The sequence below is a fragment of the Chrysochloris asiatica genome, unplaced genomic scaffold (assembly GCF_000296735.1).
Source record: "Chrysochloris asiatica unplaced genomic scaffold, ChrAsi1.0 scaffold00008, whole genome shotgun sequence".
In the NCBI taxonomy this organism is placed as follows: domain Eukaryota; kingdom Metazoa; phylum Chordata; class Mammalia; order Afrosoricida; family Chrysochloridae; genus Chrysochloris; species Chrysochloris asiatica.
In genome coordinates this window covers 34,970,359-34,991,847 of record NW_006408526.1, presented here as the reverse complement: position 1 = coordinate 34,991,847, position 21,489 = coordinate 34,970,359, and the positions used below count along the sequence as shown (strand labels likewise).

Here is a 21,489-nt window from a genome sequence, read left to right as displayed (position 1 = left end):
ATGGCTTCTGAGTGTTGTGTTTAGAAAGGCTTTCTTCACTGCAAAAATACGAAAAAAAAAAGTCCCTCATGTACACTTCTTTTTTAAACCAGCAATTTGAAGTGACAATTTTACCACAAAGTAAAAAACATTGCTACTATAGTTACAGTTTCTACATATAAGTGTTTATTCCAAGTAAAACATGTTTAAACATGTTTCCACCATCAATGGATGGCTGCAGACAAGTACTGTCAGGAATACACTTGTCTTAGTCTTATTAAGGTGTCTTCAAAAAATAGGATACTAAAAATGAGCTTTGAAGTCCTGGTGTGGTGCTGTTGGATAAGCATTGAATTGCTAACTGCAAGGTCAGTGGTACAAACCCACCAGCCACTCCTCAGAAACCCTATACAGGCTCTCTATGAGTTGAAACTGACTTGACAACACTTAACAACAAAAATAAGCATGAGTTAGTTAGCTCAAAGAGCTGATATTTCCATCAACCTTTTAAGCAAGATCAAAAGGAGTAAAGACTATTTATGGAATGGATCATAACCATGGATGAGTGTTGGATTTACCGAGATGATTCCAGAGAAGAAGGGCCAATCAAAACAGTGGCTTCTGTGGGGATCCACTGGACCAGTTAAATTCAAGACAAAGAGGTCAGCTTAAAATGGCGATTGTTTTGGGGATTCTAATGGGGTAATCTTGATAAATTTTCTCAAAGAATCCAGGAGAATCATGGAGGCTTTTGAGGAAGATGTTTTAAGAAAACTGGAAACTGTATTGGGGCTAGGAAAGTTGCATTGAGGATTTTCCATGCCCCTCCCTCCCCGCCCACGCTTGACACTGCACCTGTTCATTCTTCATGGGTAGCAGGGGCTGTCTTTGGAGAATTTTGTTGAAAAATCTTCCCCCGTTTACCCTACAGCACTGATCTTGCCCCTTCAGCCTTCTTTTTATTCCCCAACTCAAAGGCCTTTTGAAAGGAACATGGTTTGAGTCCCTCAAGGATGCCCAAATTGCCATTCTGACGTGGTGTAAATCAAAGAGCACAGAATTCTTTGGGGATGGGTTAGAGAGATGGAAACACCACCTTCAGAAATGTATAGACCTAGATGGAGGGCAAGTTGAGAAACAATAGCCTCCCATTTTGATATTTCTGTTTAATAGCCGATTCTGTGATTTTGCAGCAATACTTTTGACTTACCCTCATATTTGTTTCCTCTTAGTATTTTGGGCCTATTTCTGAATTATCTCATCTTTTTGCTAATTGATCTTTCTGTAAATATGCCAGAACTAACTTATTTTAGTTACTGAAGCTCTCCAATACATTTTCATATCTGGAAAGTTGCACTACTGATTTGGGATGCTTGTGGTTTCAGCTATGTTGGTCCTCTTTCCCAAACTAGACTAAAACTCCTTGTTTTCTACTTCTGATCCTTTCATGGGCCCGTGACACCCAATGCAGTGTTGAGAACATGGCAGGTAAGAAATAAACATTTGAATCATGAAGATAAACCTTAAAACCCTAAAACTGATTTTCTGCCTACTTGTCTCCCAGATGAAGGATTGACAGCTATGGAGTGATGATAGGGCTCTACCCTGCATTTCCCCGGTGGTCATGAATGAGTTTCACATAACGGGACTCCCTTGAAGAGTACTGTAGTACAATAGTATGGATAAGAGCAGAAGCGTTGCCTTACTTACCCTCTCTCTTTAAACCTCTGCTTTCTCATCCATACAATGGGGATAATAGTTGTTCAAAGAAAATAAGATGTAGTCTGTAAAGTTTTCAGTACGATGTTTGGTACTTCCATTAAGGTTTTTGCTACTAATAATATGAGTCAGTGTAGCAGTAGTTCCAATTTAGTCTAAATTATGTAACAAACATTTATTGGAGTTTCAGAGAACTATGCAAGAAAATCCTTAATTACCAGACTTTGGGCCCAGGACAAAAGTAGCCTCTGGTAAAAAGAAACAGAACATTGATCGACCTTGGCTGCCCACTTACCACATTCCAGGCCTGGTTTATATAAAACATTGCCACATTCTCAAATGGCCCAAAAAGGATGGAAGCTGGCTGTCTTTCCAGGCTTGATCCTCAGAGCTGTATGCCCTCAATGCTATATGGGGCTTGCCAGTAGAGGCTCCCCAGGTTGCTGGGCTCCCTGATTTGACCAGGCCTAGAGAGGAAATGCAGCCAGAGTGTTCCTTGGACGCCAGGATGGCCAAACTTCGTCTCTCACACTTCGGACATATTGTCAGGAAGGACCAGTCACTGGAGAAGGATATCATGTTTGGTAAGGTGGAGGGTCAGAGAAAAAGAAGACCCCCAACAAAATGGATTGGCCAAGTGACAGCATCAATGGACTCAAGCATGGCAACAGTAGTGAGGTTGGCCCAGGATCGGGCAGTGTTTCATTCTGCTGTGCATAAGGTCATTATGGGTTGGTACTGACTCGATGGCACCTAACAACAACAACAAGAGAGGAAATACTGCACAGTAGAGATAGTATCTGTTTCTGAAGCCACGTACCAAATGAGGATCCTTAAGAAAACCACTTTGTCCTCTGACCTTCAGTTTCCTCGTCTATAAAATGGTTCCATAAATAAGACCTGCTTTACAAGGTCGCTGTACTGAATAAATGAGTTAGCACATTTATCTTACTTAAATAGTGCCTAGCCCATAATAAAAGCGAAGGAACTGTTATTTGTGATTTCCTCCACTTACTGTACTCTTGCCATCTATTACTCTAATTTAAGTCCCTCATTAAGGGAGACTTAGAAGGATGGACTCACCTGAACAAATCTTAAGGAGGGGCCAGCAATTAAGACGACTTACTTTCCCTTCCCCCTCTAAGCCTATTTGTTCAACTTGGGTAAAGAGTGTTTCCCATGCATTTACAAATAAGGTAATTGAGTAATAAATTATGCTATTGATAGGAACAGTCAATATTATTGAATAACACCAGCATTCTACCTTGTTACCCACAAAGCACACGCTTAATGGGCAATTCTGGTCTAGCCCTATTCTCCTGAAAGAACCATTTTTCATATCTGGACCTGTGGGTGTTGAATTGGATTCGTTCTTAATGGAATGGAGGAGGGGTGTTCGTCCTGCCCTCCATTCTCAGAGGTTAAAGTCCCATCAGGTACAATCAGAGACAACAATATTCAAGTCAGGCTTTCTGTGCTCACCGACCTCTCTAGCTGAATGGCTGAGTTAGTATTCAGTCTCACGCAACATTTTTCTGCTTCTAACATCCAAGATGGAAAACGAAGCTGCCTCCAGCTGTGCATCTCACCCACCCCCACCCACATGCCAGCTTTAAAGTAGATATTTGTTCCGTTATTTTACCTTTACCTTTTCCCAGTCCTTACCACCAACTCTCTTTTGTATCTTTGGCCTTGTTCTGAAATGCCAAGGTAGAAAGAGTGTAAAGCACCCTGGGATAGGAACAATTCTAAATCACCTGCTGGCCGTGATGTACCAGGTCTAGGTTTGTGGGACACAGCTGGTCTATGGCAGAGAGGAGACCAAGACTGAGGACAGGGCAGAATGGCCATTACTAGTATAGTCCATGCAGAGGTGAGACAACCAGTGACTAGACAGAACTTTGAATCCACAGGGAGACAAATGATTGTCCCTTGCTGGACAGGAAGATCATCTTCATAGTCCTTATTCCTAGCCAATACTATAGCTATGGGAGGACTTTCTTCCTTGGAGTTCAGGCTATGGGGCCTGATAACTCTGTTCCCTTTCTCTCCTATGAGTGACAGAAGTTGCGGCCCATCATTTGAGGTGAGAGTTCCTACTGATCTCTCATCAGCCCCATCTACATACAATTCTCCCCTTCCCTGTCCACTGTAGATGAAGCAATGGTTTGGACATGTGCACGGTCTGCTTCCACCCCAACCCCAGCAACTCCTGAGAGCAGTGCAGCTCCCTTGGGCTGGCTATTGGTAAAGAAGGGAACTCCCTGAGGTTGCGCTTGCTTCCAAAGCAGTCTCTCCATCCTGCACCATTTATAGGCCTCTAGGTGCAGAGCTTGGAGTTCTGATTTAAAACAAGGTAGACTTTCTAGGCTTACTGTGCAGACTCCAGTGAATCCAGAGAGGCTCTAAGGCAGGGATGGGGAACACTTTTTAATGCCAAAATTTATAACATAATTTATAGGTCATATAAAATTATCAACTTAAAAAATTAGCCTGCTGTATTTGGTAGATCATTTAATTAGCTCACTACTAATAGAGCCCTAAGGAGCTCTGGTAGTGTAGCAGTTATGAATAGGGCTGCTAATGTCAAGGTCAGCACTTTGAAACTACCAGCAGTTCCACAGGAGAAAGATGACGCTTTCTGCTCCCACAAAGACTTAAGGACACCCTGTGCCAGGTTGCTATGGGTCGGAACCTACTTGACAGCACTTAACAACAACAACAATGGAGTCCAAGTGTGGCGCTGTGGGTTAATGCGCTGGACTGTGAGGCTGGTTTGAACTGTAAGGTCTGCGGTTCAAACTCACCAGCTGCTGCTCCTCAGAAGCCCTATATAGGGTCATTATGAGTTGGAACCAACTAGACAGCATTTAACAACAACAATGTGATGGCTGGAACTGAGGTTTGCCTTGGCAAGACCAGACCAAATGATTTCACTGGCCTTATATGGTCTGTGGGCTGGACGTTCCCCCGCCCCTGCTCTAAAGCTTTATCCAGCCCCTGACTTTTACAGGTTTATTAGCATTGCTGGAGTCAGCAGAAGCCAATTGGTCTGGACAGTCACCCCTATTGGCATCATCTGTCCCAGTGCCCGGCTCAGGGATGAGCCTGAGTGAATCATGGTTGGCATCTGTCCTCCTCACTCCCCTCCCTCAATCGACATGAATCCAATTATGCAGAATGTAAACTAACTGTGAACATCTAGCTAGCCACAACAGTCTCAGGTTTTTCATCCACATCTCCCTTTTCAAGGATAAAAAGGGAAATGACTCTCTGGAAACCCTGCTGAATCACTTATTTAGAGCTCTGTGCATTCAGTATCAATTTGTAGCCTTTTTATACAGTCAGGCCTTCTAAAAGAAATTTGCTATAGTTAATGAGATTGAGATGGGAAAATAGACCAAGGTAAGCTGGCCAAAGACCAGCAGTGGTTTCTCCTACCAACGTTTCCTATTTGATGTGATAACTGCAGGCAAATTATTCTGGTATATTCCAGTCTACCATGTAGCTATGGATTAAGAGCATGGGTTTTGAGGGGTAGAAGGTCAAATTCTGACTTTGCCCCTGAGATTGTATAACCTTGGGCAAGCTCCAATGAGCTTCAGTTTCTCTCTGACTAATTGAGTTATTGAGAAGAAAAAATGAGATAATTTTGATAAAGTGTTTAACACTGAGCTTGGCTCAGGGCAAGCCATTAATATAACAACAATACCACTTAGCATGCATCGAGTGTGCCATGCCTTCAATTACCTAATTTGATCCTCCTGAAGTTTCTGTAACATAAATGGTGTAGGCAGCATTATCACTTCTCTCTGGAGGAGGAAACTGAGAACCAGGGAAGAAAATGGAATTGCTCCAAGGTCACAGGGACCTTTAAGACAGAGCTAAGGCTAGAATCAAAGTCCTGATGCCTTTTCTAATGTTCTTCACATACTGCTGTTTCATAAGCACAATGACTAATGCATGACATATATGAATCCAATTGAATCACACACTTGAGGAAAGAATGTAAATTACCAGCACAATGATGGGCTCATGAGATTCCAAATAACTAACATATTCTTTCCCCGTAAGTCTCTTGGTAGCATCTTATTGTGCAAACACCATATTGGTACTCTGTGCTTTCTGTTTTGTTTTTGATGTTAGCTGCCATATATACAACTGAACAAAATGCTGTCTGGTTGTGATCCATACATAGGGTTTTCAGTGGCTGATATCGGAAGTAGATCACCAGGTCTTTCTTCCTGGTCAGTTTAGTCTAGTAGCTCTGCTGAAAACTGTTCCACATCATAGCAACGCATACGCCTCCACTGGCAGGCAGGTTGTGGCTCTGCATGAGGAGCACTGGCTGGGAATTGAACCCAAGTCTCCTACATGGAAGGCAAGATTTCTATCTTTGAACCACCAATGTCTCCTGCTTTATAGATGTGATCTTATTTCATCTGCAGAATAACAGCTGTAACACCTGATATTAGCCCATTTTATGTAGACCAGGAAATAGAGGCTCCTGGAGTGTAAATTGCTTGTATCACCTAGCAAACCCAATTCCAATGTGTATAGTCTTCAACTGCTCTACTCAACTGCTTTGAATTCTATGGAGTTGGAAGCCTGGCCTCCCCCACCCATCAAGAATAAGGAGAAACTATAAGGAGACATAACTAGAAGAACTCACAGCAAGATGTATAATTCCTCCATCCGGTCACTGCGATCCCCTGAGTCTGGCAGGTGCTGGCATAGTTCTGCAACCAGCTACAGGCAGTCTGCACCGCGCCTCCGTCGATGCAAGAATCAAACAGGCAGTTCTTGTAGAAGAAAGTGGGGTTGACTTTGCTATGACACTTGGCGAAGCCAGCGTTCTGGTTGGGGATCAGGCTGCATAGCTGCTGGGCCTTGGAGAACCCTTCAATTTTGGCACAGGAAGGACAGCGGTCCCCACAGCCAACTTGGCAGAAGGTGTCCCTCTTTACCCAGCTCTGCCCAAATTCACTGACGCTAGATGCAAGCAGCCCCATGGGCAGCTCGAGGTCATCATCACTGATGCCATTGTAGCGGCCACATAGACCGTAGGTGCTGTTCTGCATATTCAGTGGCACTGTGATTGACAAGAAAGTCTTCCAGTCATACACAACCTTCAAGCCAAAATCAGTTTCCACAACCACGTGGAAGCCAAAGGAAAAGATGTTTATTTTTCCGTGTCCCAACTTCAGGGGCAGATATAGTCGTTCATTGTTGACCTATAAGAGAAAGCAGGTTGAGGTGGAGAAATACATGTACAGTCAGCCCAGAGATTTCTGAGCTCTTCTCCTAATGAAGAGTTGCTAGAGAGGAGTCCCAGAGAGGGGTTTAAGCAGGTTGAATGCAATGCTTTGCATTTAGTGTTGAATATGTCAGTCAAGTATTATTATTAGAATTTGAACCGACTTAAATGACTGTCTTTTGTACACTAATATACCTATTTATTTCAGTACCTTCTGTTTACATAGCAAGAGTTCAAACTGTTTTCTCCAAGGTAATGAAAGGGTAATACGAATTCAATTAAAGCTTAGACTAAAATACCACAACCTAGAACTCCTGGGCTTCTATTTTCAGCACTACTGTGGATTTATTTTAGGCAAGTTCCAATTTATTAATTCCTTCAGGACTCCTTATACCCTGAAAGCTTGACTTGACTTTGCTGTTTCTTTTGGCTTAGGATGCCATTCTTCACCCATCAACATCCCTCTCATCCTTCAGACCCTGCTCGACTGTCGCCTCTTGTGCAAAGCAAGACTTTTCAAGCCTGTGGTCAGAATTAATCACTCCCTTGTCTGGGCAACTAGGGCATGTTATTTATACTTCTCTTGTTTTCATCTCCACCTTTGGCTGAGATCAAGCATGTGTACAATGCTCTTGAAGCACACGTCACAATCTGCCTTAAATTATAGTTGGATGTGTATATTTCTGTCTTGCCTACAAGATTACAAACAGCTTGAGTGCAGGCTCCACATGTTATTAATCTTTATACCCACCTTCCCCCTAACTCTCCTGCCTCCCCTGTTCCAGCCTAGCACAATGCCCCACAGAGAGAAGGCATCTTAACATATTTCCTCCATATATCAACAGGGATATGTGTTAGCATTAAACTCCAGAATTGCAATACTTTTGAACTATTTTGATTCCGATGAGCTGAATCCTATAGCCCTTGGACAGGGCAGTCCATGTGGAACATAGGGAGTGCCAGATTTCCCCCTCTGAGAACTGCAGTGAGGGTCAAGAGGGGAGTTGCTGGTCTTCTTGGAGGAGAGGTAGCTGACTGCTCCCTTGGAGTGTTTTAATGTTACTCTCTGATCAGAAATACCTTTTCTCTTGACCTCCTGATTCTTGGTCCTTCCTAACACCCCACTGCAACTGCCTTAGTTCAAAGTCTCATCACCTTTCACCTTGATAACTGAATAACTTGTCACCCTGACCTGACTGAAGAATTGTCTCCATCCTCTATCCACCTGCTGCTGCCACTCTGGTATTTTTAAATGCAATTGAAAGCAGTTCATCTACTACAGAAAGGTCTCCCCCTGGCTTGAATACAATGTCTGGTATCCTTAGCACATCACACAAGGTTCTCTGGCAGTCAGCCCTCCCGCCCACTCGGTCCCAGCCCATTTGCTTCCTCGGCTTTAACCATTCCCAACAGTTTGTTATTGCTGTTGTTGTTATGTGCCATTGAGTCTGTTCAGGCTCATAGCGATGATCCTGTATAGTGTTTCCAAAGAGTGGCTGGTGGGTTTGAACCATTGAACTTGTGGTTAGCTTCCCCCACCCCCCTCAAATGGACCAAGTGGCATCACTCCACCCCACCATTTCCTAGACTGTTTGTTCTCTTTGCACATGTGGTGGAGACTTTGAATATCCCACCCAAGTCCTTTTATGCTCAGCCACTGTAACTGTGGGCTAATAACAACTCACCACTGACATTGGCCGAATGGAAGTCACCTTGCCCAGGAAGTTATGACCCCCAACCCCAACCTAACCACCCCAAGGCAGCCATTAGTTAATGAATAACTGACACAGGGGTACAAAGGCCTGCCCCTTTGTCTAATGTGGGGCCAACTCTGTGGTGTAATCCATGATCCAGAGTGACCGGTGGATCAGGCTGAAGTTGGTCACCTGTTTAGAACTTAGACCTCATACTAAGGTCTCATCCCCTGCCCTAAACTGTTCCCCTCACTTCTCTAAGAATCCCCCTCTTGACTCTGATTCTGGGAACCTGACCTAAGATACCAAATATGCCCTTTCCCCCTGGGCAGTACTCACCCCTGAAAACTCCCCTCAATTCAACTATCCGCTCTTCTATGAACATTCTCTCAAGCAGCACTCATTCGTTCACCCAGTAGACTGGGACTTGGCACTGCTGTGTAGGAGGCACAGTATTTACCAAATGGTGGGATCAAACACAGGGCCTGTGTTTCAGAGCTCACAGGCAAATGGCAGAGACAAATACATACACAGGGTATGTACGTACATACAAATATGTACATACAAATCATAAGGTCATCTGAGAAAAGCAGTAGTGCAGATAAGTAGAAACACTGGTATTCAGCTCATCCTGAGGACAGAACAGGGGATTTTTGCAGAAGATGATGCCCACACCTGGTCTTCAAGAATGACTCAGAGTTGTGGCCAAAGAAATGGGAATGGAGAAAGGGAAGAAGGAGCAATATGAGGAAAGGTTCAGAGGAGAGAAAAGGCACAATAAATCAAAAGATTTCCAGCAATGTTGTGCTGCTACAGTGTAAAGTGTGTACTTGGGAATCTTAGGAGGTGATGATGGAGAGATGGGCAGGACCTGGACCACAGTGGGCCTTTTATGCAATGCCACACAGAGCAGAGTCTCTGTGAACTAAAGCCTGAAAAATCCCATTCACTTAAGAAAAAATCATTAATGATTTCAATGCGAGATTTCAGTACAATGATGAGACCAGAAGATTGCAGAGGTCAAATGGGAGAGAGAAGATAAGGAAGCAGACCCAATTCTCACAGGAAATTTGGATAGACAGGAGAGAGACTGGACAAGAACTCTTGGAAAATCAAGGTCAAGTTTCTAAAAGTACTTCAGAATGAGCATGTTTGTGGAGCTCATAGGAACGAACAGGTAGGAAACATAGAAGAGAAAAATGCCTAAAAAGGCAGAAAGAAACAGGGTTCAGGCACGGGAGGAGTGGCTGGGAAGAGAAGCGAGGCCTCACTCTCCATATCTGGAAAGGAGGAAGAGAAAAGGAGGCCCATAAACAGCCATCTAGGTGGCAGGTTTGTGGAAGGTGGGCGGAGGAGCAAGATGGTACCCGGTGAGCACAATATCTCACCCAGGAGGCCTGGAGACAGAGCGATGTAGACACTTCTGTAAACACAGAGCACAGGTGCAATCTGTTACAGAGAGAAATAGAGGCCCTAGGGACTCTGACCTGCCTCAAGGGATCACAACTAATAAACTAAATCTAGCATACTGAAAGGCATATTTGTGTCAGCGTGTCTTCCTAAGAGTCCCCACGTTCTATATTCTTAGCTACTGGGTGTCAGGCAGGAATCGAAACCTTGGGGAGGCAATATAATTGGATTAAAGTTAAAAGGCTTGCATATTCTGCCACTGCCAAGGAGAACTCTGGGAAAGGAATACCCTCTGGCTCACATAGCTGGCTTGGTTCTTTCTGACTCTGAAGCTTCATGAAACAACTTCCGTCCAGGTATCCTGGATTGCTTCTCTTTGTGAATGAAAAACTGCGGAACAGAGGGAGTTAAAGGCAGAGAAGGTCAGAGAAAAAGGAAGAGGTTGGGATGGAAACGGAACTGGATGGATGGAGGACGAAGAGAAGACAGACTTAACATTTTAAAGTACTGAGACTAAGACCAGGAATTACCATTTAAACAACTGGTCCAGATCTACTTCTACGGCCTTTGCAGCTGTCTCTCTTATGCCCCACTTCATGTCCCTTAGTGGGAACTGTTTTGACGTGCCCTTCTACCTCAAGCTTTGTTATTTTTGTTTGTTTCTTTCTTTCCTAGAATGCCCTTACCTCATACTCTGCCTAGGTAACATAACCCATCAGGGCTTAGCTCTGGGCCATCTCTTCCAGGAAGCCTTGCCCAGCTGTTGTCTCATGGACGTCTATGGGTAGCATCCTTGCATACCTTCACGTTACATTGACATTACCAGTTAGTGTGTCCCTTTCTCCCACTGCACTCTGAGTCCTCTTCGAGCAGAAACCATATTTGATTTATTTTTGTACTCCAGGGCTTGGCACAGACTAGAAGTCAGTACAGGCTTGTGGAACAGAATTAGACTGAGCTACCATGATGTCACAGGACTGACAGTAGGTCATAAAGACACAGCACACCGAAGACCTTCCCCTTTACCTGGGCCATGAAGCTCTTGACTGTGTTGAAGCCTCTAGGGAGATGACAGGAGAGAGACTGCCTCTATTGAGATCTGACTTTGGATGGATGGAGGAGCCATGGGCACCACAGTGCACCCACAGTCCTGCCTGGTAGAGAGAGAGCGCTTATCTCTGTTCTCCCTTGGCTCTGTGTATTTCCCCACACCCTGCAGTACTGGTTACTACAGGGAAAGGGCAGAGTCATAGAGGACCCCATGTCCCGAGGAGTCGCTTCCATGCCACTTCTGTTGCTGTGACCAGAGGCTCTGGCCTGTGCTTAGCTTATATTTCATTTCACACTGTCATCCCGATGGTCATTATTCTTCAATCCCAGGGAGAGAAAGATAGAGACTAATAATAACTTCATGGGGAAAACAAATGCAAATCATTGAATAAGCAGATCCTCTAATGCATATTAATAATTCAAAGTAACTGCTAAATCTAGCCCCAGGTCCTGAAAGGAAAGAACCTTCAGTGCATCCTGAACTTTGTCTTCCTATCAGGGATTTAAAGGCTACCTATCCTGTTCTCAGCATAGACACTTGGGTCATTTGAGTGACTTAGAAAGACGTTATTGAGAAGGGTCTCTACCCTTTTCATTGGTTTCTCCTGATGCTCATTTTCCCCCTCCCCCCACCCACTCTGCCAACACACTCATACAGTCTCTTTATGTGAAGAAGAAACCAGTTATATGATTCATGGATCTTGACTTTAGCCATGAGGGCACCTCATGAGACTAGGGGCTTAGCTCTAATGGGGAGAGGGGGAGGGAAAGACTGGAGTTAGTGGAAAATCAGTTACTATGAAGGAGAGCGAAGTGGAGGAATGAGAAAAGAGTAAGTGTGTATGAGGATTCTGTGGTCTAGCTGCAAAGATAACTGGGGAGGGGTCGGAAAACAACACATGTGGCCTCAGATAGCTATGTACTTAAATCCAAGCACATGCAATACAAGGCATAAAGTATTATTTTATAAATAGATTATAGGACAAAAAGACCAGGCTTACTGGCCAGAAAGAGACCAGATGAACCCAAGACTATGACCCTTGGTCACACTTCAGGTCTAGAACTGAACTCATCCTTGTAGCTCAACTTTCAGCCAAGTAGTAGATAGGTATACAGGGAGGACAACAACACTAATGAGGTATGCGCACCATGGAATTGTCAGCCATTCAAGATCAAACGGGCAGCATTTACATAAGGACAAAATTCAAAAGGCGTGGGGAAAGATGGTGGAAGGGAAACCATGATGAATTATAGAGAAGAAACGGAATAACTGAAGGTAGGTGGAAGGAATTGTAACTGTTGAAATGAAACAAAGTATATAATTTGTAGAATGTAAAACTGATGATCTGCTCTGTAAACCTTCACTCAATTCACAATAAAAAGTTTTTTATAAAAGATTATAGGACAAGATCTATGAACAGATTATATTTCAAACGAAGAAAGCCTACCAGCTTAGTAGGAAGGTAATAGAATATTGAATGTCAAGGAAATAAGTAACTATTAGAAAAGAAGACAAAGACAAAAATGATGGAAGACACAAGGATAAAATGTTTGATACATTTGTTTTGACATGATGAAAATGCAGTAGAGGAAAGTTATTGTAATGGGCAACTTCAATTATCCAGAAATCTGCTAGAAACCTTATGTGGCTTAACGCAAAGTATCTGATACACTCTTAACTTGCCTCAATGGAAATTTCATCGCCCAGATTGTTGAAGAAGTGACCAGTAGCAAAACGAAACTGACAGGAACCTTGAAAGAATGGGGTCATTAAGTCATCTCATTCATCAACCTGACAAAATATTTTGAGTGTCACTATGTGTAAATCATTGTACATTCACTCAACATAAAGATAAATTACGTATGTTCCCACCCACCCACCCTCCCAAGAAGCTTACAATTACTATTGAGGGAGTTAGGCATCCATCATGATACAAAATAATATGATGAAAGCCATAAAGGATACAGGAACACACCATTATGAGAAACATAGGGGAAACAATCAGGGGTTTAGATTCATACTATCTAAAGAAGCAAAGAATGGGCATAATAGTATGTAGTAGTACTTAGGTACTGACTTTTACGACCCTATGCACAACAGAATGAAACACTGCCCGGTCCTGAGCCAACCTCCCTCCCAATCATCTCTAGGCCTGAGCCCATCGCTGCTGCCACTGTGCCAATCTATCTCGTTGGAGGTCTTCCTCCAACCCTCCACTTTGCCAAATGTGATATCTATCTTAGTAGACATCTATCATAAATGCTAAGAAGGCAGGTTTTCCAATAAATGTGAGAAGACTGTCAAGAAGCTTAAAGATTTTTCTTTGTCTGAGAAGTTGTTGTTGTTGTTGTTGTTGTTATTGTTAGGTGCCATTGAGTCCATTTTTGACTCACAATGACCTCATATGACAAAGCAGAATTACTCCACATTTTTTCTAGGCTGTAATCTTTACAGAAGCAGATAAGGTTTACGGAAATATCAAGGAAATAAAGAAATCAATCCTGTTGCTCAGGTAAGTTTCATAACAACTCAGAATTTAAAAGACAATTTATAAGATGGGAAGGAACCTCCTTGGTGGTGGTGGTTTGCCATGGAGTCAGTTCTGACTCATAGCAACCCTGTATAGGATTTCTGAGGCTGTAAATCTTTATGGGAGCAGAAAACCTCATCTTTTTCCTATGGAATGGCTAGTAGTTTTGAACTGCTGACCTTAGGTTAGCAGATCGAGTCATAACCACTATGGTACCAGAGTTCCTTAGGAACCTCCTTACAGGTAGATAAATTACAATACAGACAATATGGTAAGACAGCCAACACCTTAAATCAGCTCATCCAAAATGCTAAAGAGGCTGTTGCTTGCTTGTTGGTGTTTTAAGTTATGTTCAGAGCAAGACATTGACCAAAGAGTGAATTGCCGGTTTCTGGGCTGACTTTGTCGGCAGGGTGCCAAAGTGTACATTAAATTTCTCAATCCCTACTTTGCATCTGTCTTCATGAGCAGAGGACATTCTCTTTGGATGGTAAGAAGAGAAAAGGGTCGAACTAAAGCCTGTAGAACTTCTGTCTGCTCCAAATGAGTTCAACATTCTTGAACACCTGGGATCTAATGGGAACCTTCTGCGAAGACGAAAAGAAATAGACCGAGGTCCAAAGCCAAAAACGAACCTAGTTTCCATCAAGTCTACTCTGATACATGGCAGTGCCCTGTGTGTGTCATAGGATTTTCAATGGCTGGGATTGTTTTGAAGTAGATAGCAAGCCTGTCTTCTGATTCTGGGTGGATTCAGACCACCCACCTTTTGGTTAGTAGTCAAGTGTGTAACCATTTTTACCACCCATGAACTCCATAGGAGGTCAGAAGCCAGCAAGTATAGTTTTGATATCAAAAGAGGGAAGGAGATGAATTAGGGACAATAGCAGCTCTAGCACATGACTATTCTGTGCTAAGTGAAGTGACTGAGCCAGGAAGGTAAGTCACTGACTGCCCAAGGCAATAGCCCCAAGAGAATTCAAATCTAGGTCTGGTGATTGTAAAGTATGCGTTCTGGTGATTGTAAAGTATGCGTTCTTTGCAGCACACTCCGCTCTATTTCTAGAGCTAGGTCTGCTCCTGATTAGGTTCCTGTGACTTGGACAAATCATGTTACTCTGTGTGCTTCAGTTTCGTAATCTATAAGATTGCTGCTGTGGTGGTGGTTAAGTGTTGTCAAGGCATTTCTGACTCATAGCAACCCTGTGAAGGGTTTCCGAGGAGCGGCTGGGGAGTTTGAATCCCTGATCTTGTGGTTCAAACTGACCCTGTGATCCAGTGCATTATCTAATGCAGCTCCACAGTGACAGAAAATCTCCAAGACCCTTCTGTGCTCTAACCCCCATGATTTTCTTAGGATTCTGTACCAGTCTGATTCAGCTTCTGCTGATTGGGACCTCAGACCCAGTATTTCTGTGACTAACTCTTTTTTTTTTTTTCATGTTTTATTGTGAATTATATGATAGTTTACATGAGAGAACTTTAGTTTTACATTCATTCCACCGTATATCGTTTCATTGCCATGGTTCCAATCCCCTCCATGCATCATCAACCAACCAAAGGGTATACCCTATAAACCCGCCCCCTACACTCCCCCACCACCCCTATTCTTCAGCACACAGTCCCTCTCCCTCTCTGGATCCAAAGTCCCCAGCCGCTTCATCATTCCATGTCATCGTCTCTGCCTCTATCTCAGGCCTTGCTGCTTCTCTGGGTAGGGTCCCACTCTCAGCTCTTCTCCGTTAATGGTCCTAGAGACCTCTGCTCCTAGACTGGAGAGTTAATCACTCCCTTCCTTGCTACAAAACGTCTACCTTTACATTTCCAACGCTCACAATCAGTCCTGATAACAATTATTCACTATTGTATCACAAGTGACCCATCTGCATTTCATTTCATCAGCTCCGCCTAGACAGATTGGATAGTACTCACTAGAGATTCTGGCTTCCTCCATGGCCCCTAGCTCTAGGTTCCCTCTTGAAAGCTTGTAAGCCAGTCACTTCTTGCCTTTGTAGTCCACCCCCCCCCCATTTGGGTATCCAATGTCCAAGTTGCCCATCTCTGCCTGTGACTAACTCTTAAGATGCAGCCTGTGTCTACTTACCAACACAGTGTGCTTGTAGGCCCGGTGAATCACAATGCTGTAGCCAAACACAGTCATATCCACTTGCTTGACCCACAAGGCAAGTGATGGATCCCGGTCCTCATTCTTGGCTGTGACAGTGAACTTGGGAAAATGGTCTGAGCTAGGCCTGTTTCCTGTGGTGCACAGGATGAGTGGGCAGCTGGTCTGGAAGTCAAAAGGGTAGCCATCAAAGGTCAGATAGTGGCCATATCCTGAAACGATGCAGGAGGCATCCATGCGGGCCTGGCAGGAATACAGACCACCCTCCTCCATGCAGTACTCATCGTCCCTGCAGGGCATGGTTTCACAGTGGACACTGTTGTCTGTGCCATTGCAATAGCAGAAAATCTGGCAATCCAGGTCCACCCAGAAGGTCTCATTAGTGGCGAGCTGGTGTCCCTCGAAGTTGCAGCCACATTCGCTCCGGCTAACACACTGGCTGCCCTGCAGGGCATAGCCCACGTCACACTGACATCCCTCAGTGCAGTGATCCACACAGATGGGACCCAGGGCCAGGGTCTCGCAGGTCTCCGTACAAGTCATGCACTCCTCAAAATGGCTGTTCTCCGGGCAGTCCAGAGCTGAGGGGGGTCAAGGAGAAGACAGGCTTGAGAAAGAATGAACAGTCAAAGATGAGAGGGGGTATGTGTGTGTCTGCATGTATGTGTAGTCATGTGAACAGCTCAGTGAGCTTGAGGAATGTCATGTGATTGATACCACTGTTATTCTCAGTTTGGGTGACTAAAGGTGCGATGACCCCCTTCATTATGTGTTCCGTTATTGCACCCAGGCCCGCATGGGGAGGGTTAGGACTCCATGCCCATGTACTGAATGCATGCCAGGTACTATCCTAAGGATCTGTGTGTACTTTATTTCAACAACCTACAAAGTAAGGTAAATGTTATTATCCCTCTCTTATAGATGATGAAACTGAAATTCACTGACTAAAGTTAAGTACCAGAGTTAACCCAGATCTCCTAAAGTTCTGGAGAGGCCATGCACTATATTAGAAAGAACATGTGTCTTCGGGTCCTAGAGACTGAGGATGTGTTTGAGTTTCTGTTTTTCTTTTTATAAAACAAGGACAGTACTTAATTTAGTAGAATTGTTCTATGGAGTAATAGCCTTATCTACTGAATCTTAATAAATATCACGGCTTTCTCCTTTTACTCTATTGTGCAGAGAGACTCTATGTAGGTATTTTTAGTCTGGAAAGTGGTTCATATCTGTTGTTTCACCTTTCATTTCTCTGCTACTGGTGTCTTCTGGTTGCCTCTGTCTTCTCCTCACCCTGTGCTCATGCTCACTTCCACTCACTCTTTTGCCCCTCCCAGACTGCCTTCCTACAAGCCAAATCCCACTCATCTGTCAAGTTTCATTTCCAATTACACTTCTACCAAGAAGACTTGATCTTTGCTGGATCAAGTCTCTTTGTAAAAAAAGCACAGTACATAAACCCCACATGCTGGGATTTACCTTTCCACTTCTCTACATTATTTTGTTTTGTCAAAACTTGACATCATCAGGGACAGACTCCAAGTTGTTGTTGTTAAGTGCCGTCGAGTCGGTTCCGACCCATAGCGACCCTGTACAGGGTTTCCGAGGGTGTAAATCTTTACGGGAGTAGAAAGCCTCATCTTTCTCCCACGGAGCGGCTGGTAGTTTCGAACCGCTGACCTTAAGGTTCGCAGCCCGATTCGTAACCACTACGAACCCAAAGGAAATCTACCACCAAGTCTGTGAAATCTAGAAGTACGTGAAGGTCCCCACCATCCCCTGGGAGAATAAGACCTTGCTTTAAAAATTTCTTTGGCTCTTATACATACTATCATTCCTTAATGGTATTTTACAATCCAAGGGCATGAAGGACACTACTAAGATATAAATTGCATGGCAATAACATTCTGCCCACAAGTACCAGCTCAATAGTTCTGTACTGCCAACGAGAAGCAAATCTTTTTTCCCTTAGCTAAAGGACTGTCTCCACTCCCCATTGCTCTCCCCTCTGACTACAATACCATACTACTTTGGAGTTGAAGGCTAGTTCAGCGCTAATTAAATATGTCTGTATAGAGGGATTTTCTCATTTGTCTCTAAATTATGAATGTTATAACACTGACTGCAGGTTTATGGTGATAGCAAATAACATGACTTATTTAAATGGCTCTCGCTTTAAGACTTATTGTGTTGTCTGAATTTGTCTGAAAGTCTGGAACATACAGTCATGCAGTAATAAAACTTCCCCATCCCCTGGTATGCCTCTATGATATTACTTAATTGGGCAGCCTGACTCTGCCAGCAAAAGGGATGGTTCAAAATATCTGATCACAGAAGCAGTGGTTGTCTCTCTCTAGGTTCAAAGAAAATTGTGTTGCTGATTTACGCCACTGCTCATTCCCATCCTCACTCTGCAAGACACCCACCAGATGAACCCCTTAGTGCCTGGACACTTGATTAAACATATGTGTGGTCTCCAAGTCCTCTCCAGACTCATATACAGAAGGTATAAGACATCTTGGGGGAGGTTCTCAAGCTGGAGCCCCAGTCCTCTGCCTAAAGATGCCATCTTCCATGTGACTGATTCTATCCATACCTCTCTAGAAAAAAGGGCATTTATAAGCGGTCCTTCCAGCTCTGATAACTCAGAGGCAGGATGGTGAGGCCTTCTGAGCAGCCATTGTACACAGGAATGAGGGTGTCACCCCAATCACACCATGTGTACTTGGCATGCATGTTTCTCTTAAGTGCCATCGAGTCAGTTCCAACTCACTGTGACCCTGTATAGGGTTTCTGAAGAGCAGCTGGTGGGTTTGAACTGATGACCTTGCAGTTTGCAGTCCAGTCCTGATCATGCAATGCCACACCAGGAGTGGCATGCATAGGACCACCTGTGCTTGTCACAGTACAAAAACAAACCAGAAATGCTTCCTGCTGGTTAGGAGTTCATGATCAGAAAGGAGGACACTGACATAGCCTGGCAACAAAATGGATTGGGTCTGGAGGAGACTTGGTAATCCTGTGTTGTGGTTTAAATACATCTAAAAAGCTGGGTGTGTAAGCAGGGACAGAAATCATGTTCATTAAGAAGGAGATACAACAGAAGAGGATGCTGGGCGATGGATTAAAATAAGGCTTTGGGAACATGTTATAAAGTCCCATTAGATGAACAAGTATTAGTTAGTTTGAAGAACATTGCTATATCTATCTTGAAATCCAATGTAGTCTGTGATAGGATAATATCCATATGCCTACAATGAAGTTAGTTAATTCCACTATTATTCAAATTTACCCTCCAACCACTACAGTCAGTGATGATGAAACTGAAGAATTCTACCAACTACTTCAGTCTGAAATTGATCAAACGTGCAATCAAGATGCATTGATTGGAATGTGAAAGTTGGAAACAAAAGAAAGGATCAGTAATTGGAAGATTCGGCCTTGAGGAGATAAATGATGCTGGATATTGCATGATAGAAATTTGCAAGACCAATTACTTCTTCATTGCAAATACCTTTTTTGAACAACATAAAAAATTACTATACACATGGATCTCACCAGATGGTACACACAGGAATCAAACTGACTATATTTGTGGGAAGAGACTGTGGAAAAGCTCCATATCATCAGCCAAAACAAGGCCAGGAGCAGATTGTGGAAGAGACTATCAATTGCTCATATGCAAATTCAGGCTGAAGCTGAAGAAAATTAAAATAAGTCAATGAGAGCCAAAATATGATCTTGAGCATATCCCACCTGAATTTAGAGATCATCTCAAGAACAGATTGATGTTTTAAACACTAATGAATGAAGACAATAAGAGTTATGGGGTGACATAACAACATCATACATGAAGAAAGCAAAAGGTCATTATGAAGACAGGACAAAGAACAGACCAAAGTGCCGACTAAAAGAGACTTTTGAGCATAGAGAAGCTAAAGTGACTGGAAGAAAGGCTGAAGTAAAAGAGCTGAACAGAAAATTTCAAAGGGCAGCATAAGAAGACAAGGTCAAATATTATAATGAAATGTGCAGAGACCTGGAATCAGAAAACCATGAAGTAAGAGCACATTTGGCATTTCTCAAGCTGAAAGAACTGAAAACAAAACAACAACAACAACAACAACAAAAAACCCCAACAATTAAGCCTTGGGTTGCAATATTGAAGGATTCTACAGAGTCCTCATGTGGTGCTGTAGGTTATTGCTCTGGACTTTAAAGTTGACTTGATCTGAAAGATCAATGGTTCAAGCTCACCAGCCACTCCTCAAAAACCCTATAAAGGGTCACTATGGGCCGGAACTGACTCAACAGCACTTAACAACAAAAACATGGGCCATATATTGAATGACTATGGAAACAACAAAAGAAGATGAAGGAATACACAGAGTCAATGTACCAAAAAAACCTGGTTGATGTTCAGTCATTTCAAGAGCACATGATCAAGAACTGATATTATTGAAGGAAGGAAGGGAGGGAGGAAGGAAGGAAGAAAAAGAAGGAAGGAAGGAAGACGTTGAAGGAAGGCATTGGCAAAAAACAAGAGTTCAAGAATTGATGGAATACAAGCTGAAATGCTTCAACAAAGTGATGTAGCACTAGGGGCCCTCATTTGTCTATGTCAAGTAATTTGAGATAGCAACCTAGTTGACCGATTGGAAGAGATCCATATTTGTGCGCATTCCGAAAAAAAAGGTAATGCAATGGAATGCGGAAACCACTGAACAATATCATTACCATCACATGCAAATTTTGCTTAAGATAATTTTTTAAATAATTGCAGCAGTACACTGTTTGGGAGTTGCCAGAAACTCAAAGCTGATTCAGAAGAGGATGTAGAATGAAGGATATCATTGCTAAGATCAGATGGGTCTTGGCTGAAAGCACAGATTACCAGACAGATGTCTACTTGTACTTTATTGACTATGAAAAGGCATTTAACTGTGTGGATCATAACAAACTATGGATAACATTACAAAGAATGAGTGTTCCAGACCACTTAATGTTGCTCATGAGGAACCTGAACATCAACTATGAGGCATTCATTCTAACAAAACAAAGGGATAGTGAATGGTTTAAAATCAGGATAGGTGTGAGTCACAGTTGTAGTCTTTCAACATACTCCAATCTGTATAATGAGCAAATAATCATAGAAAGATAAGAAAAAGATGATAAGGATGATAAGAAAAAGAATGTGGCATCAGCATTGGAATAAGAATCATTAACAACCTGCAATACACAGATAATACAACCTTGAATGCTGAAAATGAAGAGGACTTAAAATACTTACTGATAAAGAGCAAAGACTACAACCTTCAGTATGAGTTGAACCTCAATTAAATCCTCAAAAATGAACCAATATGAAAAATGGAGAAAAGATTGGAACTGTCAAAGACTTCAATTTGCTTGGATCCACAATTAATGCTGATGAAAGCAACAGTCAAGATATCAAGCAACATATTGCATTGGGCAAATATGCTGAAAAAAACCCTCAAATGTTCAAGAACAAAGATGTCATCTTGAGGACTAAAGTGCACCTGATCCATGCTGTGGTATTTACAATCATTTCATATGCATGTGAAAGTTATACAATGAATAAGGAAAACCTTAGAAGAACCGTTGCATCTGAATTATGATGTTGGCTAAGAATATTGACAGTACTATGGACTGCCACCACCTGTCATTTGTTGTACTGTGGTGGCTTGTGAGTTGCTGTGATTCTGGAAA

At 43.0% G+C, this 21,489-nt stretch overlaps 1 protein-coding gene across 1 annotated transcript in view; it reads right to left on the bottom strand.

Moving 5' to 3' along the window:
* TECTA (tectorin alpha) overlaps positions 1-21,489 on the bottom strand; it is a 92,131-nt gene that overhangs the window by 33,151 nt on the left and 37,491 nt on the right. The window contains exons 10-11 of the mRNA XM_006833923.1: positions 15,745-16,346; positions 6,371-6,932 (exon numbers count right to left, since the gene is read on the bottom strand). Coding sequence (XP_006833986.1) covers positions 6,371-6,932; positions 15,745-16,346 — 1,164 coding nt within the window. The remainder of the gene's footprint in view (positions 1-6,370; positions 6,933-15,744; positions 16,347-21,489) is intronic.